Genomic DNA, 26,061 nt, shown 5'->3' with positions numbered 1-26,061 from the left:
CCATTTATTGATGCAGTGAATATTTTTCCATGCTATATTATTTTTTCCAAGTACGTGCTTAACCTTCAAAATGTATCATCAACCTCAGATCATATAAAATTTTGTTTAGCTTTAGCTTTTCCTTTAATATAAGGTGACCATTATTTATTTATTTATTTATTTATTTATTATTCATTTTATAAATTTTTTTGCTTGCTACCAAAATGTCTAAATGTACTTTAAAACATGTTTTTACTTACTTACTTACTTTCTTACTTGCTTATTTGTAAAAATTGAGAAAATGGAATACAAATATTTACTTGTTATGGTATTCTTGGGTGTCACAGTTTCAATCATTTTGTTTGTAATTATGTTAAAATCAAGTGGTAAGAGGTTAGTACATAATTAGTTAAAGTACATATTGGGGCAAATCACCCATACAGTCTAGCCTTGATGTTTACCATCAGTGTTATTCCATATTGAAATTAATTTTATATGAGATCCAAATTGTTTTTGTTGTTTCATTACTGCACACATAATTGGCCAAATAGACGCTTAAATGTGGCTCGTACATGAATCTTCATTTATTTATCAAGTGTTTCAAACCGAGTGATGACTTTTCCTCAACAGAGTGTTTGGCTTCTACAAGGGAATCCTTCTTCCCTATTTTGGCCAAGACTCCAAAGAGAGCAGTGAAGGTAACAGGAATCACATCTGATTTGAGCTTAAACTCATCACAAACCATATACGATCTGATCTTTGAAACCTGGCCTTCTGAGTGTAAGCAAACACAGAGACCACATACATATGTCCTCAGAGTACCGGCTTTAGCCTGGAGGATCAAAAATACTTTGCCTCTCTCTATGTTTGTCGTCATGCCACATGTGTTTGCTGTTGAAAACTCCCAATATTGACCTAAATGGCCAAAGATTGCTACCGGCCTCACTTCAGTATCATATATAAACAGTACATACATATACTCTTGAGTTTAGATGAGCACTCACTGTGGCTTTAGGCCACTGGTTATAGGCACCTTCATATATGGTTGTCTGAAAGGAAACTGAGCACATTAATGTCTCACTTTTCCAATCTTAAAAACATCTGGAAGGGGTTTAATTCCATTATTGGAAAGCTTTGGATTTGTAGACTCAACATGCTTTAGCCTTTACCATAAAGGACTTGTTCACATGAAAATTCACATGAAAATTCTGTGACCATGTAATAATGTAATTCAACCCATTTGACTTTATTTTCTACGTGGTGCACAAAAAGATACATTCTCAATAATATTCTGGTGACTTTCTTCCAGTGAATGTGGATTGGAGCTTTTAAAGGGATAGTTCACCCAAAAATCAAAATTATGTCATTAATAACTCACCCTCATGTCATTCCAAACCACATGTCCATAAAGGTAAGAAAAACATAATCAAAGTAGTCCATGTGACATCAGAGGGTCAGTTAGAATTTTTTGAAGCATCGAAAATACATTTTGGTCCAAAATTAGCAAAAACTACGACTTTATTATTCATTGTCTTCTCTTCCGTGTCTGTTATGAGAGAGTTCATATGCGGTTCGCAAACTAATCATTCGATGTAACTGGATCTTTTTTAACCAGTTCAACAAATCGAACTGAATCGTTTTAAACAGTACGTCTCCAATACGCATTAATCCACAAATGACTTAAGCTGTTAACTTTTTTAATGTGGCTGACTCCCTCTGAGTTCAAATAAACTAATATCCCAGAGTAATTCATTTACTCAAACAGTACACTGTCTGAACTGCTGAGAAGAGAGAACCGAAGATGAACACCGAGCCGAGCCAGATAATGACTCGTTCACGAGTCAAGAACCGGTTGAATCGGTTTTCGGATCACCAGTAGTTCTTTTGGACAGTTCGATTCAATAAACCGGTTGAAGAAAACAGTTCACTGGTTCTTTTGCGCTCAACGTAATGGTGTCATTGGCGATGATAGCTAGGATATTTTTCTGAATTTCTTTTGTGTAACACAGAACAAATCATACGGATTTGTAAGGACATAAATAATGAGAGAATTTTCTATTCATTCAACATGAATCCATGATTCTCCGCTTCTGTTGATTTAAACCTATTAACAGGCCTCCATCATTCCTCCAATGTTTTATGATCTAATATCTGTCAAGCTGAGCAAATCTTTACTAATATAAAGAATTATACATCATCCTAATTGTCATCTATGTGTGTATTTGTGTTTGCTCAGTGTCATGTTGACAGCTTGAGTGTTCTCATTCACTACAGTTGAGCTTTGTTTGCTTAGGGTGTGAGCATTCATCTTGTCTGTATGCATATATGTGAATGCATGTTGTGTCTGAAAACACTTCCTGACAGGTTGTCCTGATCTTCTTTGCAGTTTCTTACCTTTTTGAGCAGTACAAGAAGCAGTTGAGCTTTACTTCTTTGTCACCTGGCATGGTAAGTCATCTGATACAGGCAAGATATATACACACACGCAATCATATTCACAGTCAAGCGAAGCACTCTCCTCATTACATGGCGTGCTGGCAGCGGGAACTAACTGTAATCGAGACGAATGCGGCTCAGCAAGGCATGTCAAACATAGCTTTGACATTACTTTGACAGCAGTCTATCAGTGGCATCAGGCTTCACGACTGAGCCCTGCAGCGGAACTCACAACCTCTGCCTCATCTAACAGTCAAGAATGGGCAAAACATTCACCTGAATTATCAATCACACCTATCTCCGCCCTCTCTAGCTAGAGATGTCAATCTGCACAGAGCCCACAGGCGCTGGGAAGATTGATGTATGGAGTGTGTGAGAGGCAGGGGGTGGAGTGAGATCATTTCCAAGCCCATAAGTGAATTCAACAGAGCGATTGAGCTGTGGCTCCGCCCCCCAGCTGAAACGACTCAGTATGATTGATGAAGACATGCAGTAATATGACAAATAAAAAATGAAAGAGCGCATGGCTGGCTCTGTAAACACGGTCAAAGAGATGTCCGGTTTTCAGACAGAAAATGAGTAATGAGGCTCTCACACTGTCTTGCAGTGTATGCACAAGCTTGTATACATGGCTACGCATACACACACACAAAAAGACAAAATGTGCAAGTGTAATCAACACACACACAATTTCACATTAATCGAGGGTTTGGGTGTGGACTATCCCCAGCTCACCTTATGCAAACACACTCAAAGATCTCCTTTGTCACTCTCCAAGTAGGCCTGAAGCCTGCAGACATACAGGTCAAGTGCTTGAACGGAGAGCTACAAATCATAAGAATAAAAGCCTACTACATATTTTATTTGTCCATTTAGCAGTGTTAATCTTCCTCAAAATTACTGATGGAAATGTTTGTTGATTAATGTTATTCTTTATTGTCGATAACGAGATAAAGACACAACCTTATGATGATTAAGTCATTGTAATCTAAAATTACTGAAATATATTACTGATTCACTGACAATGAGAAGAAAACCTGATTTAGTTGTACATGATATGTAAAATAATAATTGTAAAAAATGTCATATAAATAATCACTATCAGCAATAATAAATATTAAAGTACTCATCTTTTTTTCAGTTTCAAACAAATGCTCTTCTTTTGAGCTGTCTATTATTCATAGAATCCTGAAAAAAAATTATCACCATTTCCATAAAAATAATAAGCAGTTACTGTTTTCATTATAATAAGATATAAGGTTCATCATAAGATTATCATCACTGTCACAATTTGCTATCTAGGAAGCACGCAGGAGGCATGAGTAAACGAAACACAGGGTACATCCACACTGGAGACGGTAGGAAACATTCAAACATAACAAGTAGAACCAACGAACACAGAACGCAAAGGCAAGGACTTAAACACTGGGGATACTTAACTGACAAAGACGCTACGAATCATAATTAAACTAAATGAAGACAGGAAGGCGCATCCTTTCACCGTAGAACAACGGGGGAGGGGACTTGGGAGGTGGCTCAGGAGAAGGACGGACAACCTGGGAGGGGGCCGGCAGACACAGTCCAGGGAGAAGACAGGAAGTACTTGGAGCAGGAGGAGCTGACCCCAGGCCACAGCCATAATGTCGACCCAAAGTGGAGCTGATGGAGGGAAGAACCATGGAAGAGTAATTGCAGTTGACTTCAGGGGGCTGACAAACGGCTGCAGAGCAGGTGGTGTAGGAGCCCGAGTGCCATCAAGTCAGGTGGATGCCGAGGATCTGGGGGGTCCAGGTGGAGCCAAGGGCTCTGGTGAATGAGGCGGAGGCAGAGATCTAGAGATCCTCGGTGGAGCCAGGGTAACTGAGGACCAAGGTGGAGCTGGCAGACGGAAGGAGTGCAATGGAGCCAGTGGGAAGGAGTGACGAGGTGCAGCCAGAGGAGTAGATTCCATATGTGATGGTGGGTAGATGCCAGACTGAGGTGGAGCCGGAGGGATGATGGAGCCTGGTGGAGCTGGTGGCTCAACAGGTGATGGTTGAGGCGAGGAAGCTAGGAACCAAGGTGGAGCCGCTGGGTCTACGGGCCAAGGCGGAGGTTAGGGATTCTCCAGCCAGGGCAACGAGGGAGAATGGCAGACCCTCAGTGCTTGCATCAAATTGATGGTAGGCTGAGGGCTAGGGAACCAGAGCCCTCTCCAGGCAGGATGTGGAAACCGCAGTCCAAGAGGGAGGGAGTAGAGGGAGCAGGTCAGTCTCCCAGTCAATTAAATCCTTTTCCCCTTTCTATCCAGCTCCATCCTAAGATCACCCTCAGCCATGGTGCACAGCCCTAACATCTAGTTAACAAAGCTAAACAGCGTTGCCCTTTGAGTAATAAGTTACAGAAACTGTTAAACGCACCAACTTAAATAATAAAATACACTTACCAGTTGTGGTCCACAAACAACTCCTTCTCCAGACAAAGAGGGAACTGCTCCATCTTTCAGGAATAATATTTGTGTGAATCCGGCATTTAACTAATTGAGATTGAGGAAGCAGTACTCAGCAAGCTATCCTCATCAAAATGTGCTGCGCATAGTTTTACATGTGGATTATAATTTTCAGGAACCGAGTTAAACATAAATTGTAACCATTAATCTCCAAGTACAGCGTCCCTGGGAAGGCCAAACAAAGATGATTGGACTCCGAGATTAAAATAACAGCGTTTCGATGACATGAAACGACATGATTCTCTCTCCCGCTGCAGACTTCGCTAAACACGGCTCCGTCCACTGGACCGTATCTGGCACCTCCTTTTTAGTAAGGTCAGTTAAAGGGCTGGTGAGGTACGAATAATTAGGAATAAACCGTCTATAATATCCCGCCAGCCCCAAGAACTGCCTTACCTCCTTTTTGGTCTTGGGACGTGGGCAGGTTGCAATAGCGGCTGTCTTATCAATTTGGGGACCCACCTGTCCATGCCCCAAGTGGAAGCCCAGATACCTTGCTTCCACTCCCATCAGCGACCTCAGGACAGCCCTCAGATGCTGCATATGCCGCTGCCAATCATTACTAAACATAATGATATCATCCAGGTAGGCAGCCGCATATGCAGCATGGGGCCGCAGAATCTTATCCATGAGGCACTGAAAGGTAGCTGATGCCCCGAACAAGCCAAACAGAAGGGTAACAAATTGGTGTAATCCAAACGGCGTTGTGAAAGCTGTCTTTTCTCTGGATAATGGAGACAAGGGGATCTGCCAATAGCCCTTTGTTAAGTCCAATGTCGAATAAAAACGAGCCGTGCCTAGTCGATCAAGCAACTCGTCAACCCGCGGCATTGGATACATATTGAATTTCGACACAGCATTCACCTTGCGATAATCCACACAGAACCGGACTGAGCCGTCCGTTTTCGGAACTAAAACTATTGGGCTCGCCCAGTTACTGTTGGATTCTTCTATTACCCCCATGTCAAGCATAGCGCCTAATTCAGCCTGAACTACTTTTTTCTTGTGCTCAGGTAAGCGATACGGCCGGCTGCGAACTACCACGCCCGGCTCGGTTTCGATATGGTGCTGAATCAGGTTACTACGGCCCGGTAGGGACGAGAAGACGTCGGAAAACTCTGCCTGTAATTTAGTTAAATCAGTGAGTTGGGACGGCGAGAGGTGATCTCCACCTGGAGCCAGGGCGAGGGATTGTGGTTTGATATTCGCCTCTGGTCCGAGATCATCCTCCCCCCCGATCACCGTTGCCAACATCACTGATTCCGCCTCATTCCATTTTTTAAGGAGGTTGAGGTGATAGATCTGACGGGACACATTCCTATCGGACCGTATTACCTCATAATCGAGATCTCCAACTTGTCGTGCGACCTCAAACGGTCCCTGCCACTTAGCCATTAATTTAGAGCTCGACATTGAGAGTAATACAAGTACTTTCTCTCCCGGTGCAAATTTGCGTAGTCTAGTTCTCCTGTTATACAGTTGGCTCTGGCGGTCCTGGGCTTGTAACAATTTCTCCATTGATAGCCGCCCCAACGTGTGGAGTTTTGTTCTCAAGTCCAGCACATACTGAATTTCGTTTTTGCCCTGAGATGGTCCCTCCTCCCACTTTTAGCGGAAATGTTGCGGAGGGCCACGGATGCCCGGCCAAAAGAAATGGGTCATGAGGCGATTCAGTGTTGCTGCCTGTCCCAAATGGCCCACTATAGGATTAGACTGCTCCAGAGGAAAGTCATCACGCTCCGAGAGAATCAGTCTCCCGTTTTCGTTCGGTTCCTCTGAAGCAGAACCCAGCGGTCCTTGCTCTGTTTCTCCCACCTGTACCCGCGCGGTCTCCTTCTGTGCCTTATTTCCCCAAGAGGCATCCGCACATAACGACCCCAATAAAACCGTAAACGCGGGCCAATTCGTTCCCAAAATTATCGGATGCCAGAGGTGGGGACTAACCGCCACCTCTACACTATGCTTTTGTCCCCGGAATTGAATAATAAGCACCACCAGGTCGATGACATGCTCCCCGTCACTTCCCTCGGCCAGTAGCCACTTGCGTCAGGAGTCCCGGAGCTGTTGGGCCATCGCGAAGGGCCGACCGGCTTCGCCCCAGTCCAGGGACCGGAAGCGCTGGCGATGTTGCTCGGGCGACCGGCCGATCTGCTGGATGATGGCCCTCCTCAGGTCATCGAAGACCAGGAGGTTCGCCACCGGAAGTTGTTGCGCGGCCACCTGGGCTTCGCCGGAGAGCAGGGGGATGAGGCGCACCGGCCACTGTTCGTGGGGCCACCCGCACGCCTCCGCCGACTTCTGGAAGAGTTCCAGGAATGCCTCCGGATCGTCCTGGGGCCCGATCTTGTGCAGCGGCAGGTGCATGGGTGCGGTGGGCGGCCCGGCGGCCTCGGCGCAAACCTCCCGATTGATCCAGCTCCGGAACCTCTCGCGGCCCTCCTGCTGGGCCTGGACAATGGCATGGAAGCACCTTTCCTGGTCGGTCCTTAAGTCCAGCAGGGCCTGGTGTTGTTCGCGGTGCAGGACCGCGAGGGAGGCGATGATGTCCGTAAGCAACGTGGAGGACGGGCTTTGCATGGCGGCGGCGGCGGTCCTTCTTCCTCCCGGGTTTCGGCACCAGTGTAATAGTTTGTCGGAGGAAAGGAAGAGGACAAAGGGGTCGGCTGGACTGCTGACGTATTTATTAACTCAAACTTCAACTCAAACTTCACAAACACCAACTGGTGACTTTTACTCTGACATCAACACGTTCGCACAACACTTCCGGTTTACTCTTTCCGGTTTCCGATTCCCGTCAGCAGTCCGTCTCTCTCTCAACTGATTCTGTCTCCTGGCGTTTTATACTCTCTCCGCGCCAATTACTGAAACGAGAAACAGGTGTTGATAGTTTTTGCCCAAACCACTCACTTACCGCTCGTCTCCTGATTCTCTCTCCCGCTGCAGACTTCGCTAAACCACCCCCCCCCCCCCCCCGCCACAGTGACGTCATTACTGCAGTAACTAGAGGGATGTAGTCCAAACAGGTTTTTGTATGCGAATTCTGTTAAATAAAAAATCTCGCTTGGCATTGAACTTTGAGCTTTAGAATTTTACAGATATCATTTATACTCTAACAACAACATTACACACTAACTAAAGTTTAAAACATGAGATCACAAGAACGGGACCTTTAATCCATGAAACACAGGGTACATCCATACTAGAGATACATTCAGAAATAACAAGTAGAACCGACAAACATAATTAACAAACACAGGTACTAGGAATCATAATTTAAACGAGGACAGGAAAAAGTCTATATAAGGAAAACCAGGAACAGAGACGGCAAACCACAACAAAACAGGGCCATGATCCTGACAATCAAAGGAATAAATTCTATTTTAAAATATATTCAAATAATATACTGTATTTTTTTGTTTTACTGTATTAAAAAAACAGCCTTGGTGAGCATAAGAGGCTTTACAGAAAGAAAGAAAAAACCTTAATGGTATATTGAGTCTCTAAGGCACTGAAAATGTTTGATACACATTTAAACTGAAAAATGTTATACGTTTTATGAAATTTGTGCCTGATACAGTCTGACACTGCAGTCAGACATTGTAATCAGTGAAAAATGCACAACAAATTAAAATGGCATGCCAAATTATTAACTAAACTGAAATTACATTTTTCATCAAAAGACATGAACTATGCCAACATGAACACATTAACATGCTGTTAATTTGGGGAATTATGCGGCCAATGTTTCTCTGTTCAGCTAGTATGAAATTGTGAAACCTTTAGCTCCATCATACATTTGTGTTGAGCTGTTATTGCAACATATGAAGTACTTTATCTTTGACCCAGTCATTCTGATTGAGCCAGTTCATTCATCTTTGATTCCTGTCAGAGTTTTCTTTCTAACCTCTTAGGAAGATTGATGGTGGCAGTTTCAATCATCCATTTGTGGGTTAAAATCAAGCACTGCATCTGGACATACACGTTTCTAAAAGGCTAAGTGTCACAGTAGCCTTGTTCCTTTGAGTTATGTGATTTGTGTGGCATACCTTAAGTGTTGACTGGTCATCTAAAAAAGTATTTTCTGAATTAAACACAGAGTGACTTTCTTTATAGTCTTTGTGTTTCTCGTTTGTATTGTGGCGTCATGTTCTCTTGTAATGTAATTCTGCCTGCTTCAATATGCTAAGCTCTCTCTGTGGCTGGCCTGGGGTCAGGGTTAACCGAGGCACTGGTTGTAAATCCATTTGAAGTGGTGAAAGTGAGCCTACAGGCCAACGGGGATTCAAAGTGGTGAGAGACTACAGCCATTAATTGTCATCTTGGTATTGTTTTTGTCTTGGTCTTTTTACAAAATGTCTTAGTTATTCATTTTGAGGATCCTAATATTTTTGGTCTCTGTTTCTCCTTGCAGCAACCCTCTTCATTTGCTCAGGCCAGAATGATTATAAACACAGATGGCTTCAGTCTCCTCGGGCTTAATAAGGGCCTGACCTCCACCCTAGGACAGCATGGCATTTTCAACATGATCTACTTTGGTTTCTACTTCAATGTTAAAGATGCCATACCTGCCAGTCCTGTATGTCAGTTTCAGAGCACCCAAAATAGATTTTGGAATAGTTCACCTAAAAATTTAAGTTATTCCATTTACTCACTCTCATGTCATTCCAAACCTGTTTGTTTTTGTTTTTGTTTTTTGTTTTTGTTTTTTTTTTTGCATCTGAAAAGATCTTTTAAATAATATTTTGATTGATTTGTCGATACACTGAGAGTCAAAAGGGTCCAAAACAGCATAGTTTAACTGTTTATACAAAACTACATTGATGGTAAGGTGTTGTTCATCTCATATAACTTTTGTCTAAGAGGGAAACTAAATCCAGAGTTGTTGTTTTTTTTAAATATCTATTTACAGGCTGATGACTGAACATGTAGCTAAGCAAATTAAAGGAGGGGTCAATCATGCACATTAACAAAGAGTGAGAGAGAAGGAGAGGAGCTGCTAATATAAACCTCACTAATACCTTCCCTGTTTACTCTCCATCACATCCTCAAAGGTTCCGATTACACATCCGGCAGGGCTTAACTCCTAAACAAAAGTTAATTTTGTTTAATGGAAATGTTACCATACGCCTGCTCCACATGTATAAACTGGAGCATTAGATTTACTCAAATGAACTAATTGGAAGCAGACTGAGGTATTTTTTGGGAGGGAAGAGTTACAGTTGAAGTCCTACTGAAGATTAGTATTCCCCCTTTTTCTGGTGCTAAGATCGTCATTGCCTGAGAACCCAGAAACAACCAGCACTCAATGATGCAAAAGGGCAGAGCTCGACTGGGTTGATTCAGATTTTAAGTGGAGCATCTGCTTTTCTTTAGTATTTTCAAAGAAGCCAATCACTCACTTGGGATTAGGATCCAAATTAATGATCCTTCTCCAGGGGTATCAAACCAAATCCTGCACAGGCTCCAAGATTTAAGGAGCATTCGCTATGAATCCAGCAACTCTTTTCTGTGAACATCAACAAAGTGTGCTGCAAATGTAATGGTGTTGAAGGGAGTGTTTCATGTGGAAACCATACATAAGGCGGAGCGCTGTTGTTACACATTGATGCTCCTCCCCTACAATGCGACATTCAGGTTTAGCTGTCGATGTTGCGTGTCACTGCTGGGCTGCTGTCATTTGTAAAAAATATTCTGGCCAATTAGACGTCAGAGCTGTGCTGGTTCAGGCTTCCTTTGGTACAGTAATACACTAGTGTCGAGTCACAGCCCAATTACCCAAATTGTCCCCATATGCCTTCCAGTCTGCCTGCGTGAACTCTGTTTATAAATCCTCTCCCAAAGTTTGCCCTTGGTCATGTGACCTGCTTCAGCCAATAGTAAAGCCTTGCTCTTCTCATGAAACTCTAATCTGTGCCCTGCTACCATAAACTGACTTGATGAGGTTTTATTTCAGCTTTGCCATTACATCCTTGACTCTGTGCCCCCTTTCTTTAACTTCTTTCTTTAGTTCTTCGTTTCTCGATCACTTGCTTGCATTTTTTCATACACATTTTCATCTCTCCTTATCAACATCACAAAAAAAATTATTAGCTCCTTTATCTTCCTACGTTGTCTCTGTGTTCGTTAATTTGCATTTGCGTATCAACTATAGTGTTATCTCATAATTTTGAATATTATGGCACTGCCAGTAAAACTGTCATCAAACAGTTATTGTTTTATCATCAAGGAATAGTCCAGTTAAGCGCAATCGACAGCACTTATTTCAGCAATTTATTTAGTATCAAAGGGGTACAGTGAGGCAGTTATGAAAGGTAATGGGGCCAATTTGTAAAAGTTATGTCAATGCTTCAATAATGTAGCAATAAACTACGTGTGTTAAAATTATTTTAGTGTGAATAAAATCACTTATTAACCTTTCCTTTGTAAAGTTAAAACCAGTTTTATTTCTGCTTTTGAATGCTTCAAAAATTACTTCCATTTTCAGTGTTTCACCATATTCTTTTCTTTTTTAAGGACTAATCATCCCAAAAGTGCTGACTTTAACTTGTAAAATATTCATTTTGTAAAATGTACATCTCATTGTAAAATATACATCTTAATGTAAACTTTTAGACTTTCAAACCACTTTATTTTACAAAAGTCACAATTGTATTGTAACTTTACAGAATATTTCTTTAACATCTTCAGCAAACATTAAAGTAAAGCATTGTTTGTGCCCTTCAAATACAGGAAATGTGTGTTGATCGTCATTAATCATCTTAGAAACAAACTCTAGAAAGTTCCCATGCTATAGCAAAGCTCTCACTCTCTTAATTTTGAGTTTATCTCTCTGTCTGTATGCCAGGATCCTCGACTGGATTCATGAGGAGGTTTGCTATCGGTTTGGTGTCAGGAACGGTCTTGTCCTGCGTGAACATTGCTTTCGACATCGCTAAAAGCCGTATCCAGGGTCCTCAGCCTGTTCCAGGGGAGATCAAGTACCACAGCTGCTTTCAGAGCATGGCTCTCGTGTACCGTGAGGAGGAGTAAGGCCTACACCATCACCCTACAATTACAGGTGTCAAAATTACACCCGACAAGAGGCATAAAACCAACCAGAACTGCTATGAGGTTCAACTACAAGAACATTTTTTGTTTATCCTTTGCCCTCAGGGGACAAAAGGGCAAGTTTTGACAACCGCCATATTTAAGCACCCTCTAAATCTCAGTGTAATTATGTTGTCCTTTTGTTCTGAGCTATACAGTATGTTAGAAAATGAGCGCCAATGTACTTTGTCACTTCTTTTGTAAAGATCTATTTGAATTGCATAAACTTTACATAACATGTTTAGTGGATAATTGATCTGGATCAATAAAATGGATATGGACATGTTTTACCATCTAGAGCTCAAGTCAGTAATAATGGGTAAATGAAATAAGGTTGATTTTTTTTATATAATATCTATTAATAAAGTATAAAAAAAAATGTTAATGCAACGAGTGTGAGATCAGCTGGCATGCCATTGGAACTTGTGTAAATCCATTGTGTTAACACTGTGTTGATTCTGACGTGGTCTGTTGTTTCTTAGTGTAGACTAATAATGCACACAGCGTCTTTCTGTCGCTCTCTCTCCATCTGAATTGACAAGCCTCATGGGGAGCTCTGAGAGAGAATCAGTAGTTTTATGGCCCTTCAGGGCCTTGATTGGCCCCGTTCACTCTGTACAAAGGAAACGGCAACTCGTTGGTTATTAGAGGCAAAGAATTGAGGCCTGATTTTGGGCAAGACGGTGGGTGTGTGTGTGTGTATGTGTGTGCGTATAGGTTAAAGAGAGAGACACTGAAGCTGTTTTAGTTTTAGGGGTGCTGAGAGGGTACCCTATCCTGTCCAGCCCTCTAACACGACACAGTCCTGGCTAATTAGTGGTCCCTATGGGAGACGTCGTTAAGCAGGTCCTAACGAGGCGCGCGGCGCTCAGCGGGTCAGTCTAATCAGACATCAGGGCAGAGAGGAAGTGGCTCAAGCCTTATTAACACCAGCACAAGCAGAGGACAGAGGCTGGGACAGGGATACCGCAAGGCCCAGTGCCAGAAATCAGCTTGAACACATTAGGGCAGGTACTCAACAAAATCAGCTATTAGTGCCCTATACCTGTTCCAGCATCACAGACAGTCCAAGCATGAGAGAGAAAGAAAGAAAGAAAGAAAGAAAGAAAGAAAGAAAGAAAGAAAGAAAGAAAGAAAGAAAGAAAGAAAGAAAGAAAGAAAGAAAGAAATGTACTCACCCTTGTGTCATTGAGAACCTGTATGACTTTCTTCAGTGGAACACAAAAGATGTTTAAAGCGAGGTTAATTCTCTTCTTTTCCATATAAAGTGAGTTTTCAAGTTCCAAAAAGGAATGCATTACCAATAAAGATGTCATTTAATCACCCTTATATCATTTCAAAACCCATCATCTTCAAAGCAGAAATGTAGATATTTTTTAATGAAACCTAAGAGATTTATGTCCCTCCATTTAAAGTCCATTTCACCAAAACTATGAAACTTCATGAAGTTTAGTGTGTGTGTGTGTGTGTGTGTATGTGTGTGTGTGTGTGCGTGTATGTGTGTGTTTTCTGCAGATATATTGCCTTATACAAAGAACTGATTCCCAAGATAAGGAAACTTGGACCAGGTAACATAAATAAATACATAGTTTCCTATATTGTCCCTAAAAATTAAAATTCTGTCATCGTTCATTCTTTTATTCTGTGGAAAGAAAAAGGAGATATTTTGATAAATGTCTCAGTGGTTTTTGTCTGCACACTGGTTCTTCTTCAATGTATCTTCTTCATTGTTCAGCAGAATAAAAGAAAGTCATACAGGTTTGGAACGAGGATGCATAATTGATGACATAATTTTAATTTTTAGGTGCACTGTCCCTTTATCATATGACATTTATCAATGCCCTTTAACTGATATTTACTTTCTGAATATAGGAGATGCAGTCATGCTGCTGGATTATGAATATGTCTGACTAGCTGCAGAAGAACTTGTGATCGAAATCACAGCTCCTCAGACATGTGACATCTAGACTATCCACCACAGACACTTTGCAACAGCACAGTCACTCCCTGGATCTTAACATTCCATGTCATGTTTATATGTAACAGAACACAACTACTGAGACATCCGAGAGTTACCTGTCCACATGCCTGCATATGTAATAGTAACCACAGTAGCTCTACTAACCCCAACTGAAAATACCAAACAGAAACAGCACCTCATTTTTAACCTAAATTAATCATCTTTGACTGAACAAGACAGATTTACAATAAGTCTGAGGGATGCGTCTACTGGATGGCTTCCTTAGGACTTTGACTTGATAAGATTTAGTTGTAAATTCGTCATACTGTATGTCACTCCATGTCGAAGATATTCAAAGCTCTCAAGGTCTCACTTCTTAATAGCCATATCAATTGTATTTCAAATTGAGAGCACTCTTGATTCACTTAACACTCAAATGTGTCTACTGAAGTATTTGGGGATTTTAAAATCATTTTTAATATAAAATAATTATAAAACAGCAATTATAACACCTTAAAGCCAGATTTATTGTTATAAGTATCCATTTAATAGCTGTATTTTGTTAATAATTGCTCCTTGCTATGATAAATCTGTGAAAATGGTTGTGGGTGCCAAGAAATAAAACTCCAAGATTACACATTTTGACCATGAATTTTCATGACTTCCAGTTGATTGCTGGAATAAATAAATAATGATGATAATAATAATAATAATAATAATTTCTAGCAGATTACATGTTTTATATATATATATATATATATATATATATATATATATATATATATATATATATATATATATATATATATATATATATATATATATATATATATATATATATATATATTATACTCACTTTTAGAAATTTCTGTAGCTTTCATGAATTTTTTTTTAGGCTTAGACTTCGCAATTGTAAGTTTTTGGTACCATGTTGTTGGCCTCAAACACCTAATTTGCTGCTTATTAATTGTTAGTAAGGTACTGTAGTTAAGTTTTGGTACTGGGTAGGATTAGGGATATAGAATATGGTCAAGCAGAATAAGTGCTTTACAAGTACTAATAAACAGCCAGTGTGTTTATAGCAGGCATGCTAATAAGCTACTAGTTAATAATGAGAATTGGTCTCTATACTAAACAGTTACCAAGTCTTCCATAATTTTTGTCCCGCTTCTGCTGAAATGTTGCTGTTGTTTAACATTTAAATAATCTGAATTTTGAGGCTTAAGTTAATTTACTGTAATTTACTGGTCTGTTACTTATAATTCATTGTTATTAGTAATAACAGATTACAGTGGGAAAGCAATCTCTGTGGTTTTACTCCGTAGTGACAATGAAATGAATCACCTGATTTGTTTATTTATTCAGTTTTATTTATTTAGTTTTTCCCCTTCATTCTGAAATCCAGTATGTCATCACGGCGTCAAGAGCCAAGACAGTCACTCTCATTCATCTCTCCTGGCCTGCAGGCTCATTCATCAAGTTGAAATGATAAAACTGCAAAATGCAAATAAGATCTAAACAATCAGGACACCCAATGATGTCATCATAAAAATATGAGGCGCTGTGGCCTAGTCGGGCAAGACAGTTTCCTATTATTCACAGTCTTCTTCTTCGGTCCTGCTGAAAGATAACTAGTTGGATGAGTTAAAACAATACATCATCCTTTGAATTCCACCCAGACCACATTTCCCTCCTTCTCTTAAAAGGCCACTTTTTATTTCGCTCCATTGACTTGACAGTGAAGGCGATTGTTATACTCATCTTATGTATAGATGTCAGTTATAACGCCGAAGGCTAACAACACCAGACACATTTTCAGACGGTGCTCATAGTTTTCCGCTAAATTCATTAAAGACCTTTTTCCAAGTCATCTGAAGCATTATATCAGGTAATTAAGTCTTTTGTTATATAATCCCTTAACCTTTTTCATCCTTTCAGTTGTTCGTTTGAAGTTGCTTCACTCTTTCTTTATCACGAATGCAGATTGCGAGGTTTCCCTGTGGCAGCCAGATACACGCCGTACCAGAAGAACAAACAAAAAGTGACACTTACTTTTGAGCGTTTAAGACACACTGTTCTAGTACACAAGGGAAAACAGTCTGCTTATGGTCAGCCGGCCTTGAAAATCAAGCTAGCACCCCGGCCTGGTCCAGCCGCAGCCCCTGTGCAGTGTTACCATGCTCCGTGCTCCTGTCTTCAGACTGATTGCACACAGTCAGCTAAAGATAACCATGTGACATTTGACTTGACTTTCCATAGAAATTAATTCTAAACAGATGTGGGCGCGTGAGCAAGTGTGTTTTCACTTTGCTCCGTTTCAATGGTTGCTTTAAGATTAAGGTGTTTGTCATGTTTCCTCCTCTCAGGACTGTACGTGTGCCGCGCCGCCTTGAAAAAACATACGTTGTCGGTGTTATTTCAAAAATTTCTCAGTGATTTTTTAAATTAGATTAATCGCCATGTTTTACGACTTTTTTTGACTGTACTTTATTATGTGTGTCAAACTCCTAGATGTAATGAACCAAAAAGTTGTGGGTTTTTACTCAAATAGTGTTGTGTTCACTGTGCATCGCCGTTCCTTACATTTGTTGGCCCTGTGTTAAATGAAAGACTGTGATATGTGCATCAAGTCAATGCATTTGTATTGTCAGCAAAGCCAACGTCCGTATCAATGCGTCAGACTAGGAAAATAGCATTCAAAGCTGTTCATTTGAATAGAATAGGGTCTGGGGAGTTTGTCTGGTGCATTGTGACACGTGGTGCCCTCTATGTGTGTTGGCTCAATATGTCTGCCTTTTCGGTGGTTTATATGTTCAAAACAGCACCTCGATTCTGAAGCAACGGTCCGTGACCACGGGGTTGGGGTGAAAGTGTTTTCCAAGTCAAATCAGCAGCAGCGCCTGCCAGAAGGACTGTTTGCACTGCAACATGTGGGGACTGCGTATATCATAACGTTAGGGACAGAGAGCGTGTGTTTGTGGATGTTTAGCGTGGATGTTGGGAACACAAATGTATTTTGTTGTGTTTGTCTTGTTTTAAAAATTCAGTGCTATGCCTTTTAATTTGTATTCTGTTTTGGGCCACCAAAAATGGAGGCAGTGGGTGTTTAAATAGTTGGGAAGTTTTATGCCCCATTATGACATGCAGTATACTGATCCAAGCTTTTCCTTTTTCTCATAACCTTATCATTTCACATCAAGTCTGACTTTAGACAAAGCTCAGAGGCAAGAGTGCTCAGGAATGTGTGGCCTGAATTGAAAGGCCTTGCAATGTTTGTGCATTCATGTTGCTGCATGTGTGTGTGTGTGTGTGTGTGTGAGTGTTTCTCTCTCTTGCTGGGTATATATAAATTCTAATAAATTCTGCTTGAGTCTCATCAATTCTAAGTTAATTAAGAACAAATAAATTAAGACATTTGTGTCTTACATTTGCCATGTGTGGTATTTATCTTTAAAATTGAGAGAAATACGGTCCTTTAAATCAAGACTTTTTTGTCCACTATTCTTTTTGAATGATATTTATTTTGGTAGATTAGTAAATTGAACACATGAGACAAAAGTTTTCTCTCCCTCAATATTCAAGTGGCAAGAGAACTAATACTGTGAAAATCTCATCTCTGTATAAATGACATCTATTTACTAAATTAATAACAATGGTCTAAAGCATTGTTTGTTTGTTTTTTTAATGGGATGAGGATTTTGATGAACTATAATCTTTCATTTCGTCATCAGAGATTGTTTATAAGGATTTAATTAAACAATAAATGTTAAACTACATAATAGTTATAATTAGTACACTTAATTATTATTTTTTAATTAGTAGTAATAACAGAGACAATTAGTTAGTATATAGTAGGGCTATGGAAATATAAAACACATTTTCATCCGAATTAATGTAGGCAACACATAAATAATGAAATACAATTATATTCAACAGGGTTTTTTTACACAACTCTTTTAATAAGATACATTCAATTTCATTGTGCAATGTCTGGAGGTGTGCAGCTTCACTGATCGTTAATGTTGCATGAATAAATGCTCCTGTTAGAATGTGCGTCATTGTCCCACATAATGCCTCTTCTCCCTGGTGCCGTGTCAGTTGCACTTCATTCATCGTACCTTACAATCTAATAAATAAATGTAATAACTTTTCCCAAGACCTCTGACATAGAGTTTTAGTGAAGTGAAACTGGTATCCAAAAAAGACGAAAATGTGATTTTTATCAAAAACATTTAAAAAAAAAAAAAAAGAACATCTAAACATTAGCCATTTTTAACACCCTGGAATTTTTTTTTTAAATGCAAACTGGTCAATTGTTTTACATGAGATTTGCATATTCAATCAATTTCTTGGAAACATTCAAAAACAAACAACATATTCACAGAGAAGCACCAAAATTTGTCTCGGGCTAGTGATGACGCAGTTTCATGAGGAATGCCCAACACTATCAGACCAAGTGCACTGCACACCATTGCTGATGTTCTTTACTGCTAAATCCTCTGCTCAAATCAGATCGGACAGGATGGCCTTTGCATATCCTCACTCTTGCTCTTTTGTCCTGTGCAAGTGGGAGATGCTGATATGGAGCAAGAGAATGTGGGCATACAGAATGGTGGATGGCTCATCCGACATGTCTTTTATAAATATTGTAAAGCAATAAGATTGGTCCATCTAGAGAGAGCCAGGATGAAAAAGTCCAAGTTGTTGTGTTTTACCCCATCTCTCTCGTTCTCTGTTGTGGTCTTTTCGTTCTGCTCTGTGACCCCACTGTGCTACAGTCACAGAGCCCAGGCGGCGACCGAATGGACGGAGTCTCACGTGGCAGCCGAGCTCTTGAAGGCCAGCGGGGTGGTGATGTCACAGCTGTGGGGAGAGAGAGCACTGCCACTGGGCGGCTGCCATGTGGGGCCGGTCACATAGGCCGACGTGGTGCCGCTGTACCCCATGTAGGGTGACACTTGGGTGGGAGGGTGGTAAGGATGGATGCTGGGAGCTGTGACATAACTGTTCACTGTGGGCAATCCATTCGGCATCTGAAAACAGAGAGCAGGGAGCGTAAGACTTCTGTCTGTAGACCACACATGGCTATTGAGATGTCAACATAAAGATATCACGACAGCGAGGATAAGATAGTGACGGGTGAATGTTAAAAACAGAGTTTCCTGGAGAGTCTGTGAATGGAGATAAAGGATATGAAATTAAAAGATATGACGGAAGTGGAAAAGCTCTATGGAGGGAAATGCAAGAGCAGGAATATCTGAAAAGCTTTGGCAGAATGTCAATATCAGTTCAGGATGAGGGGAATTTACCAAAGCTTTTCAACATAAAGGAAGTAATTCTGACAGGGTGGTCTCTGACTACTGGAAATGTTTTCCACAGATAAAATCTCCCCCCTTTTTTATTTGCCTATGATTTACTCATTATGACTTGACCCCTAGCTCTATTCCCACATACATGCATACATCTATAGTATTCTTTTTTTTTTTTAATTCATTACTTAAACAGCATAGAAATTAACCATTTGCATTCTGCAATGATCTGTATTTCGTTGTATGATTCAAGTCATGTACGAACTAATAAAACAAAAAAGCCATAGCGAACATTTAAGGTTATTTAAAATAAAATAAAAACTTTTTTTATGTTACACTTTACATGGATTCACATGGATTTAATGTTTATTTTTTTCGGACACTCCATATAGCCTCCCAGTGTTATATGTTCCAAACAGGCTTATATGAACATTTTAAGGCGGTTGCTTTATTAGCTTCCTATTATTTAAAAAGCTTCCTTCAGTATGATTTTACTAAAATAATCTAATGTAGCCTACTTTTTGCACATCGTTAATAAAATTTTACCGAGCTCAAAATCCAATCGTCGGAATTAATCAGTCCTAAACTACTGCGCCATTCCAATATATAAATATATATTCATTCATATTCATATATATATAGTGATTACAAAATGTTAGACAAAAATGTATTTATCCTTATACTACATATTTTGCACAAGAATTTGTGCGTTGTTGTTTACAATAGATGTAAAATAGGTTTTATGCATATATATGGTGATATATTTTCAAACAAAAATGTGTGTAGTCTTAGGAGTTGACTAAAATAAGAAGTGACAAATTATTTTCTAATTATTTCTTTCAATCGTTCGCTGTATTAAGTATGACCAGATCATCCGATTTCAGTTAGCCTATTGTTTTTCTACATCATTATAAGCAATATTATAACATTAAATTAAGTAAACTTAATGTAGGTCCTATTTTATCCTCCAAATGATATTTCTGTCAGGGCTATTGTGTCTGTTAATGAAGCATGTCATCACGCTGTGTCTAGAGGATTCAAGTAATAGACATACACTCATATCGCGTTATGCTTTAAGGTTAAGATAGTTCAATAACACATTTGGTATTTGTGATTAAACAAAGTTTTCGAAATACGACTAAAAATAATCAGTAAATTTTATGATTTTATTAGCAACCTACACCTTAATTCACTGTACGGTAAATGTACATGAAATGTATCGATTTATTTCAGTTATGAGAGACGAATCTGTTTGAATTAAAATCGTGTGAATGACGATTAATTTGCAATGACTTTTCTTGTTTTTTATTCTTTTTTTTTTGTTGTTTGTTTGTTTCAAGCTATTGGGCTTTGTGACAGATACAAATTACTTCTTTAAGCCAGAGTGATTTATCTATTCACTGTCCTCATTTATTGCGTAATACAGCCTGACTTGTGATGTCCGATCATTTATCCAAGATGACAGACTCAAACATTCGGTAGTTAGTGCTATTCATCATCTATCCGAAGGATACAGTCTTCATTCCTTGAGCAAACTAGGCATCACTCTAATTTTTAGGTTTCAATCAGTACGCGCATAACTTACGCCAAAACAATGTTTCAGCATCACTAACAAAGATTTACTCCATCGTATTCCACGACACATAAATCTCTAAGACCCACAACAAACGATTAGTCAGTCTGTTTGTTGCTGCCCAGCAGTGCGCGAATAAATAATTCGAGCGTCTGCACCGGATGGCACGCGCTTAATCCGCTCACACTCTCCCTTCTCATTCAAGCGCACGAGCAGCCAACACACCGGTGCAGGAGTTTCTTTACAAACACAAAAACAATTTTTTTGTCTTTTACATGTCGGTACGGCGCTTAAGTGTAAAACAACAGTGTTCAGAACAACCAACTACGAGCCAAAGGGGTTTCCTTAATAGCATATTAATAAAAATGATGATGGTAATATCAATCCGAGTACTGCTAATGTAAATCAGGTCAGGGGTTTAGCAAACCGAGAGTTTCTGGTGAGTATAAGAATAGAAATAATTGTAATACACGTGTTTATTAAAGTATAATAGAATGCATATTTATTGACTTAGGAGGGAGACTCCAGGTATAAATTGGCATTAAAAACAAAGATAACCACTTAAAATGTTTATTTATTGTTTATTATATATTTACATGTATGTAAGGCAAATGTTTAAAGACTTAATAAAATGTAATAAGTAACTGATAAGACTTCGATACAAAGCCGTACACAAAATATTTACAGTCTGAAACTGAATTATAGAATAATTAATCATAAACTGATCGGCTAATAATATTTAACCTTATTGTTGTTCTATTTTTTCTTCGGCTCATTTTGGATATGAACATGTTGCACAGAAATCATAAATCATTTAACTGGAAAAAATATTTTTCTTCTGAAAAAACAAAATCGTTAAATCATAGAAAAACATATTTTGACACGTTTATGACAAGTAAACGCATAATTCAAGTAATTAAAGTTTCTTAATCAGGAAAGAATACTGGTTAATGTTTAAAACTATGCAAAATGTAGGCAAAAATCCAAAAAATATTAGATCAAAACGTTTTTTACAAATGTATTTGTCATAGTATTTCACTCAGTATTACGCTCTCAAATAAGTATTGCCTGATATGAATACATTTTTACACGGGGGTATTGCACGCATGAACGTTGCATTGTACAAACAGCTAGTCATGCACATAAACAGCTGTGCAAAAACAAACAGTTAGGCTAAACATTGTCGTTAATTTTGACGTGAGATACTAAATATAATTTGTAAATACTTCTTATAAAGAAAATGACATATTCTGCACAAGGCCTCAGATGCCCGCCCACGCCAAAGAAACACACTCGCATACATAACCTACTCTATTAGCCTACACACACACGGAATTAAGAGAAGAAAAAAGAAGTTATGGAATTTTTACTATTAATTTGCTGAATCAGGTTTTCTTTTCTCCCCCTGCTCCTTCCAGATTGGATTTGATTGGGTTTTCTGTTAACATGGGAGGCTGCTTTACCTGTGTGTATTTTGCTTCAGGTTCTAAGTGAGGCTTATCCACACCATTGACTAGTGGAGAATTCGCTGGTGAAAAATTACTCCTGTTAATAGCTCTCCATTCTTCTAGTTTGGCGCTGGGAAAGGACGGACTGTCACTAACTGGGGGGCAAAACAGAGACATGGAAGACTGAAGTCAGACAGGACAAGCGTGGGGAGTAGACCTGCCACAAGCACAACTTATTCAGTGCAAGCTGCTGTACAGTCAACCATCTCAGACTCACCATACTCACTAAACATATATATATATATATATATATATATATATATATATATATATATATATATATATATATATATATATATATATATATAGCGTGTGCAGCCTTTACCGTAAACTGGCCCAAACCCGTATTTCGTATTTCATAAGCAGGTTAAGATCCTAGTGACGTAGGCTAAAACATGTTTTTAAATTAAATAAATCAAATATATGATGTCCTTACACGTTGCATATATGCGATATTTCTGTTCAAACGAAGATGCAAAAGAGATATAAAAATGTGAATTGATGTGGTCAGTACATCAGATAAAGATTACACTGTCATGGAGTCCCTCGGAGCATTTACCCAGAATCTTCCTGGGAGGACAAATTAGATTTACTTTAGCCGTTTCCCCTTTGTGCCTGATGGATATTATATTATCCACGGTTCCTAAAGTTTGAAATTGGAAAAGCAAGCCCACCAGTGTTGTAACCTGAGAGGGCCACAAAGTAGATTTTTTCCCCTGCCTTCACGGGATCTGTGTGCTTCGTTGTATTGTTTCACTATGTATAAACAGGAATACACAATAACGATGCTATATTTTGTTGGAGTGAGCAAATCGATTGTATGGGTCTAGGAGATCAATTTAGATGTTCTTTTATTTAAAAAAAAAAAGGTCGATTAGGGTAAACAAATCTACAGTTACAAAGACCAAATTCAATTAAAATGCGTAGCCTACTACTTAGCATGAAAACCGGATGCAGATGATGTCTGAGCAACAACTATCAGCGTCTCTGTGTGCATTAGAGAGAGAGAGAGCTCTAAATGATAACAAACTGTCCAAAAGTATGTGCTTGTGGATGTTTTGTTGGTGTGTGCTTCATAATGTTGTGGTTTGTGAAACGGTTGCAATCTACACCTTATCGAATGTAGCTAACATAATGCTTTATTTGGGTTTTCAAAAGCTTCCCTAAACATCTGCTAATAATTTGGAAATGCATTCATGGTTTATAAAGGCCGCCTATACGCAAAATCCTGCTCTGCCTTTGAAACATTAATGTCAAAATTTCCATTGAAAATAGGCAAAGAACTACAGTTAAATAGGACAGGCTGCGGCCTTCACATTTTACTGTACAAAACACACCACAGAGAACAGACAACCCGATTTGAAAGAGATGTATTAGGCTACGTGTGCTTCCATTTCCATAAAATCGACGTCTCTTAAATTAATTTTAATGCCTATATTGCTTAAAATAAATCGTGACATTAAATGCTTTCGGCGTGAATTCAAGATAGGCTACTGAAAAGCACAACATTGCTGTGTAGACATTTGCAAGTAAGCTTAAATTGTTTTGTGAGGAGTTGAGTTGAGAGATAAATGTTGGCCTAGTCTTGTAACACATAGTGAACACCTAATTTTTATTTATTTTTTTATTTTTATTTTTATTTATTTTTTTGCTCTGCTGCGCCGAGTATTCGTTCTCCAAAATATTCCACATCCGCTGCCTAATTATTACTAAAAGCCTTAAACCATCTGTTTCAATGCAAACGTGGGGCTTCTGCACAAATTCCAGCACGCTGTATCATCTCACCTCGGTGTAAAAAAAAAAAAAAAAAAAGGAGGGGGGGGGGGTACATGATAGGCTAAAATAAAATATTTGTCAAATAAAAATAAAAAAAATCACAGACTTTTGAACTGCATAATGTTCCTAACGTTTTGGGTCTCCAATCACTACCAAACATAATCTTTCAATTTTTCTCTGTTGCACAGACACACTTTTGACAGGCTCGAAAACAATGTCTTTTCGCATGCCCCACACGCACTCAGACGGACAAGGACTTTCTTTTACCAAAAACTGAGAGGATGCTTACTTTGCTGCTCCGTTATTGATCGAATGCCCAGAATGTCTGTAACAGAATGAGAGGAAGGCCATATCCTATGCATTGCCATGTGTCCAGGAAGAGAGTGCATGCCAGACGGAGTTGGTACTTTAGTCCCAGTGGCTGAGATCGGTGTTGGATACGAGTACAGGTGGTTGTAAGACAGGCTGGGATGGGGCTGAGGATGAGGGCCCTGTTTGCTCGACTCGTACTGGTTCTGTTGAGACAGGTTTCCGATCTTGTTGCGGAGAATCCTACTAATCGAGCTGACAGAGGGCAGATTGAATTTATCACACACACCGTCCGCAAGCAGTCTGTCTCGGATCTCCCAAGCGAAAATGCCGGGGTCCCGTTGCTTGTAAGTCCTAATGTGCTTGACCACGGTTGGGGTCGTGACCCTGGGTTTACTGCCGCCAATAGCGCCGGGAAGTATTGAGCCGGTTTCGTTGTACCGAGCCAGAATCTTGCTCACACAGCCGTGAGAGACGCGGAGCTGCCTGCTGATGTCACAAGGCCTGATGCCCAGCTGGGCCAGCTCTACTATCCTGAGCCGGATGGCATTGGGTAAGGGTCTTCCGTTCACAAAAACACCACCTAGCTGGTTCACCTCCCCAAAGGCTGGCTCTAGTGATGCAGATATATGAAGAAAAAGGATTGCATAAAACATCAGATTTTTTATTTGTTTATTACCAGCCCCTGAACCGCGTCTGAAACAAAAGAACTTGTGCATAAATGCTTCAGTAAGTTTACTCGTTATGTGCTGTTTATATTTGCATTGAATCAAAGATTGCCGTTGATGTTTAGTTTTATCTTTTACTTTTTAATGCATAGTGTGGAAAAAAAAGAGTTACTTTACAAATTATGTAAAAAAAAAATCACAAGTTCATCACGTTCATCACATTCTTTAACATGTAGGTAATGATAAACGAAACTGCACATTAAGCACCCCAGTTCTGGACGCGATTAAGCTCATCCGCTGCAAATAACTATTCTGTTACCCGAATTGACCGTCAGAGCATCAGTCGATTTAAAAGTCTGAGTCGAGACGTGCACGATACATAGCTATTAAACTGTCTAACCCATTTCCCCCCAAAAGTGTTTATGCATGCCTGCTCTCATGTAAAAACATGAAATGTGGATCTTACCCATTGCGTTAAGCCTCCCGATGAAAAAGGAAACTTCACTATGATGTCCTTTTCTGACCTGTTCCGAGTCCAGTTTTGCAACGAAGTTGATGTGAATGAAAAGTAAGCGTCCGAGGCGGATGCGATAGTGATTAGTTGCAAGAGAGGAAAATTCGCCTTCTGTTTCCTGATGGCACGGAGCACAGGCTTACATTTCAATCCCAGAAAATGATGGGCTGGCCCTTTACACAAGTCTCCAAAATTAGGTGCTGCCAGCCAATCAAACCGCGCGTTTCTTCCATGTTCTTTTTCTATTGGCTGACGAGTTTGACAAGCAGGCGTTCGCACTGGCATAAGATTCCCCCTCTCGCTTTTGAACTAGTGGACAGGGTTACCCGAGTGTTGGTTTTCTTTTTAGACAGATCTAAGAATGGTAAGTGTTTGAAACATTGCACTCTAATTTTGTTTCATAAGCATAAATTCTAATTATTTCATTGACTAAAACGGGGAGAAATTTGCGGGTC

The 26,061-nt window shown here is 39.6% G+C and overlaps 1 protein-coding gene and 1 pseudogene across 2 annotated transcripts; one reads left to right on the top strand and one right to left on the bottom strand.

Moving 5' to 3' along the window:
- Window positions 1-13,899, top strand: part of LOC128031606 (mitochondrial 2-oxodicarboxylate carrier-like) — a 31,803-nt pseudogene extending 17,904 nt beyond the window's left edge.
- Window positions 13,900-18,210: 4,311 nt separating this feature from the next.
- LOC127933490 (paired box protein Pax-9-like) lies at window positions 18,211-25,716 on the bottom strand. Of its 2 annotated transcripts, XM_052530522.1 has the most exons (4): window positions 25,559-25,716; window positions 24,405-25,037; window positions 22,295-22,434; window positions 18,211-18,982 (listed from the first exon to the last, which is right to left on the bottom strand). In XM_052530522.1, exons 1-4 carry the CDS (start codon window positions 25,560-25,562, stop codon window positions 18,764-18,766), a joined length of 996 nt encoding a protein of 331 aa, XP_052386482.1. In that variant the 5' UTR covers window positions 25,563-25,716; the 3' UTR covers window positions 18,211-18,763. The 2 variants fall into 2 exon arrangements, with proteins under 2 accessions (XP_052386482.1, XP_052386483.1); XM_052530523.1 differs by lacking the exon at window positions 22,295-22,434 and having other exon boundaries at window positions 18,212-18,982.
- Between the last annotated feature and the right edge of the window lie 345 nt (window positions 25,717-26,061).

This window comes from Carassius gibelio, chromosome A17 (assembly GCF_023724105.1).
Source record: "Carassius gibelio isolate Cgi1373 ecotype wild population from Czech Republic chromosome A17, carGib1.2-hapl.c, whole genome shotgun sequence".
Taxonomy (NCBI): domain Eukaryota; kingdom Metazoa; phylum Chordata; class Actinopteri; order Cypriniformes; family Cyprinidae; genus Carassius; species Carassius gibelio.
Note: the sequence above shows the minus strand (reverse complement) of the source record. Positions and strands in the feature narration are given on the sequence as shown.

What these genes read in the sequence shown, in the direction of transcription:
- LOC127933490 (XM_052530522.1), bottom strand. An exon ending in ATCAATAACGGAGCAGCAAA is followed by an intron (nt 22,435 to 24,404) that starts GTAAGCATCCTC and finishes TTTGCCCCCCAG; the next exon opens with TTAGTGACAGTCCGTCCTTT. An exon ending in CTGAAGCAAAATACACACAG is followed by an intron (nt 18,983 to 22,294) that starts GTAAAGCAGCCT and finishes CTCTGTTTTCAG; the next exon opens with ATGCCGAATGGATTGCCCAC.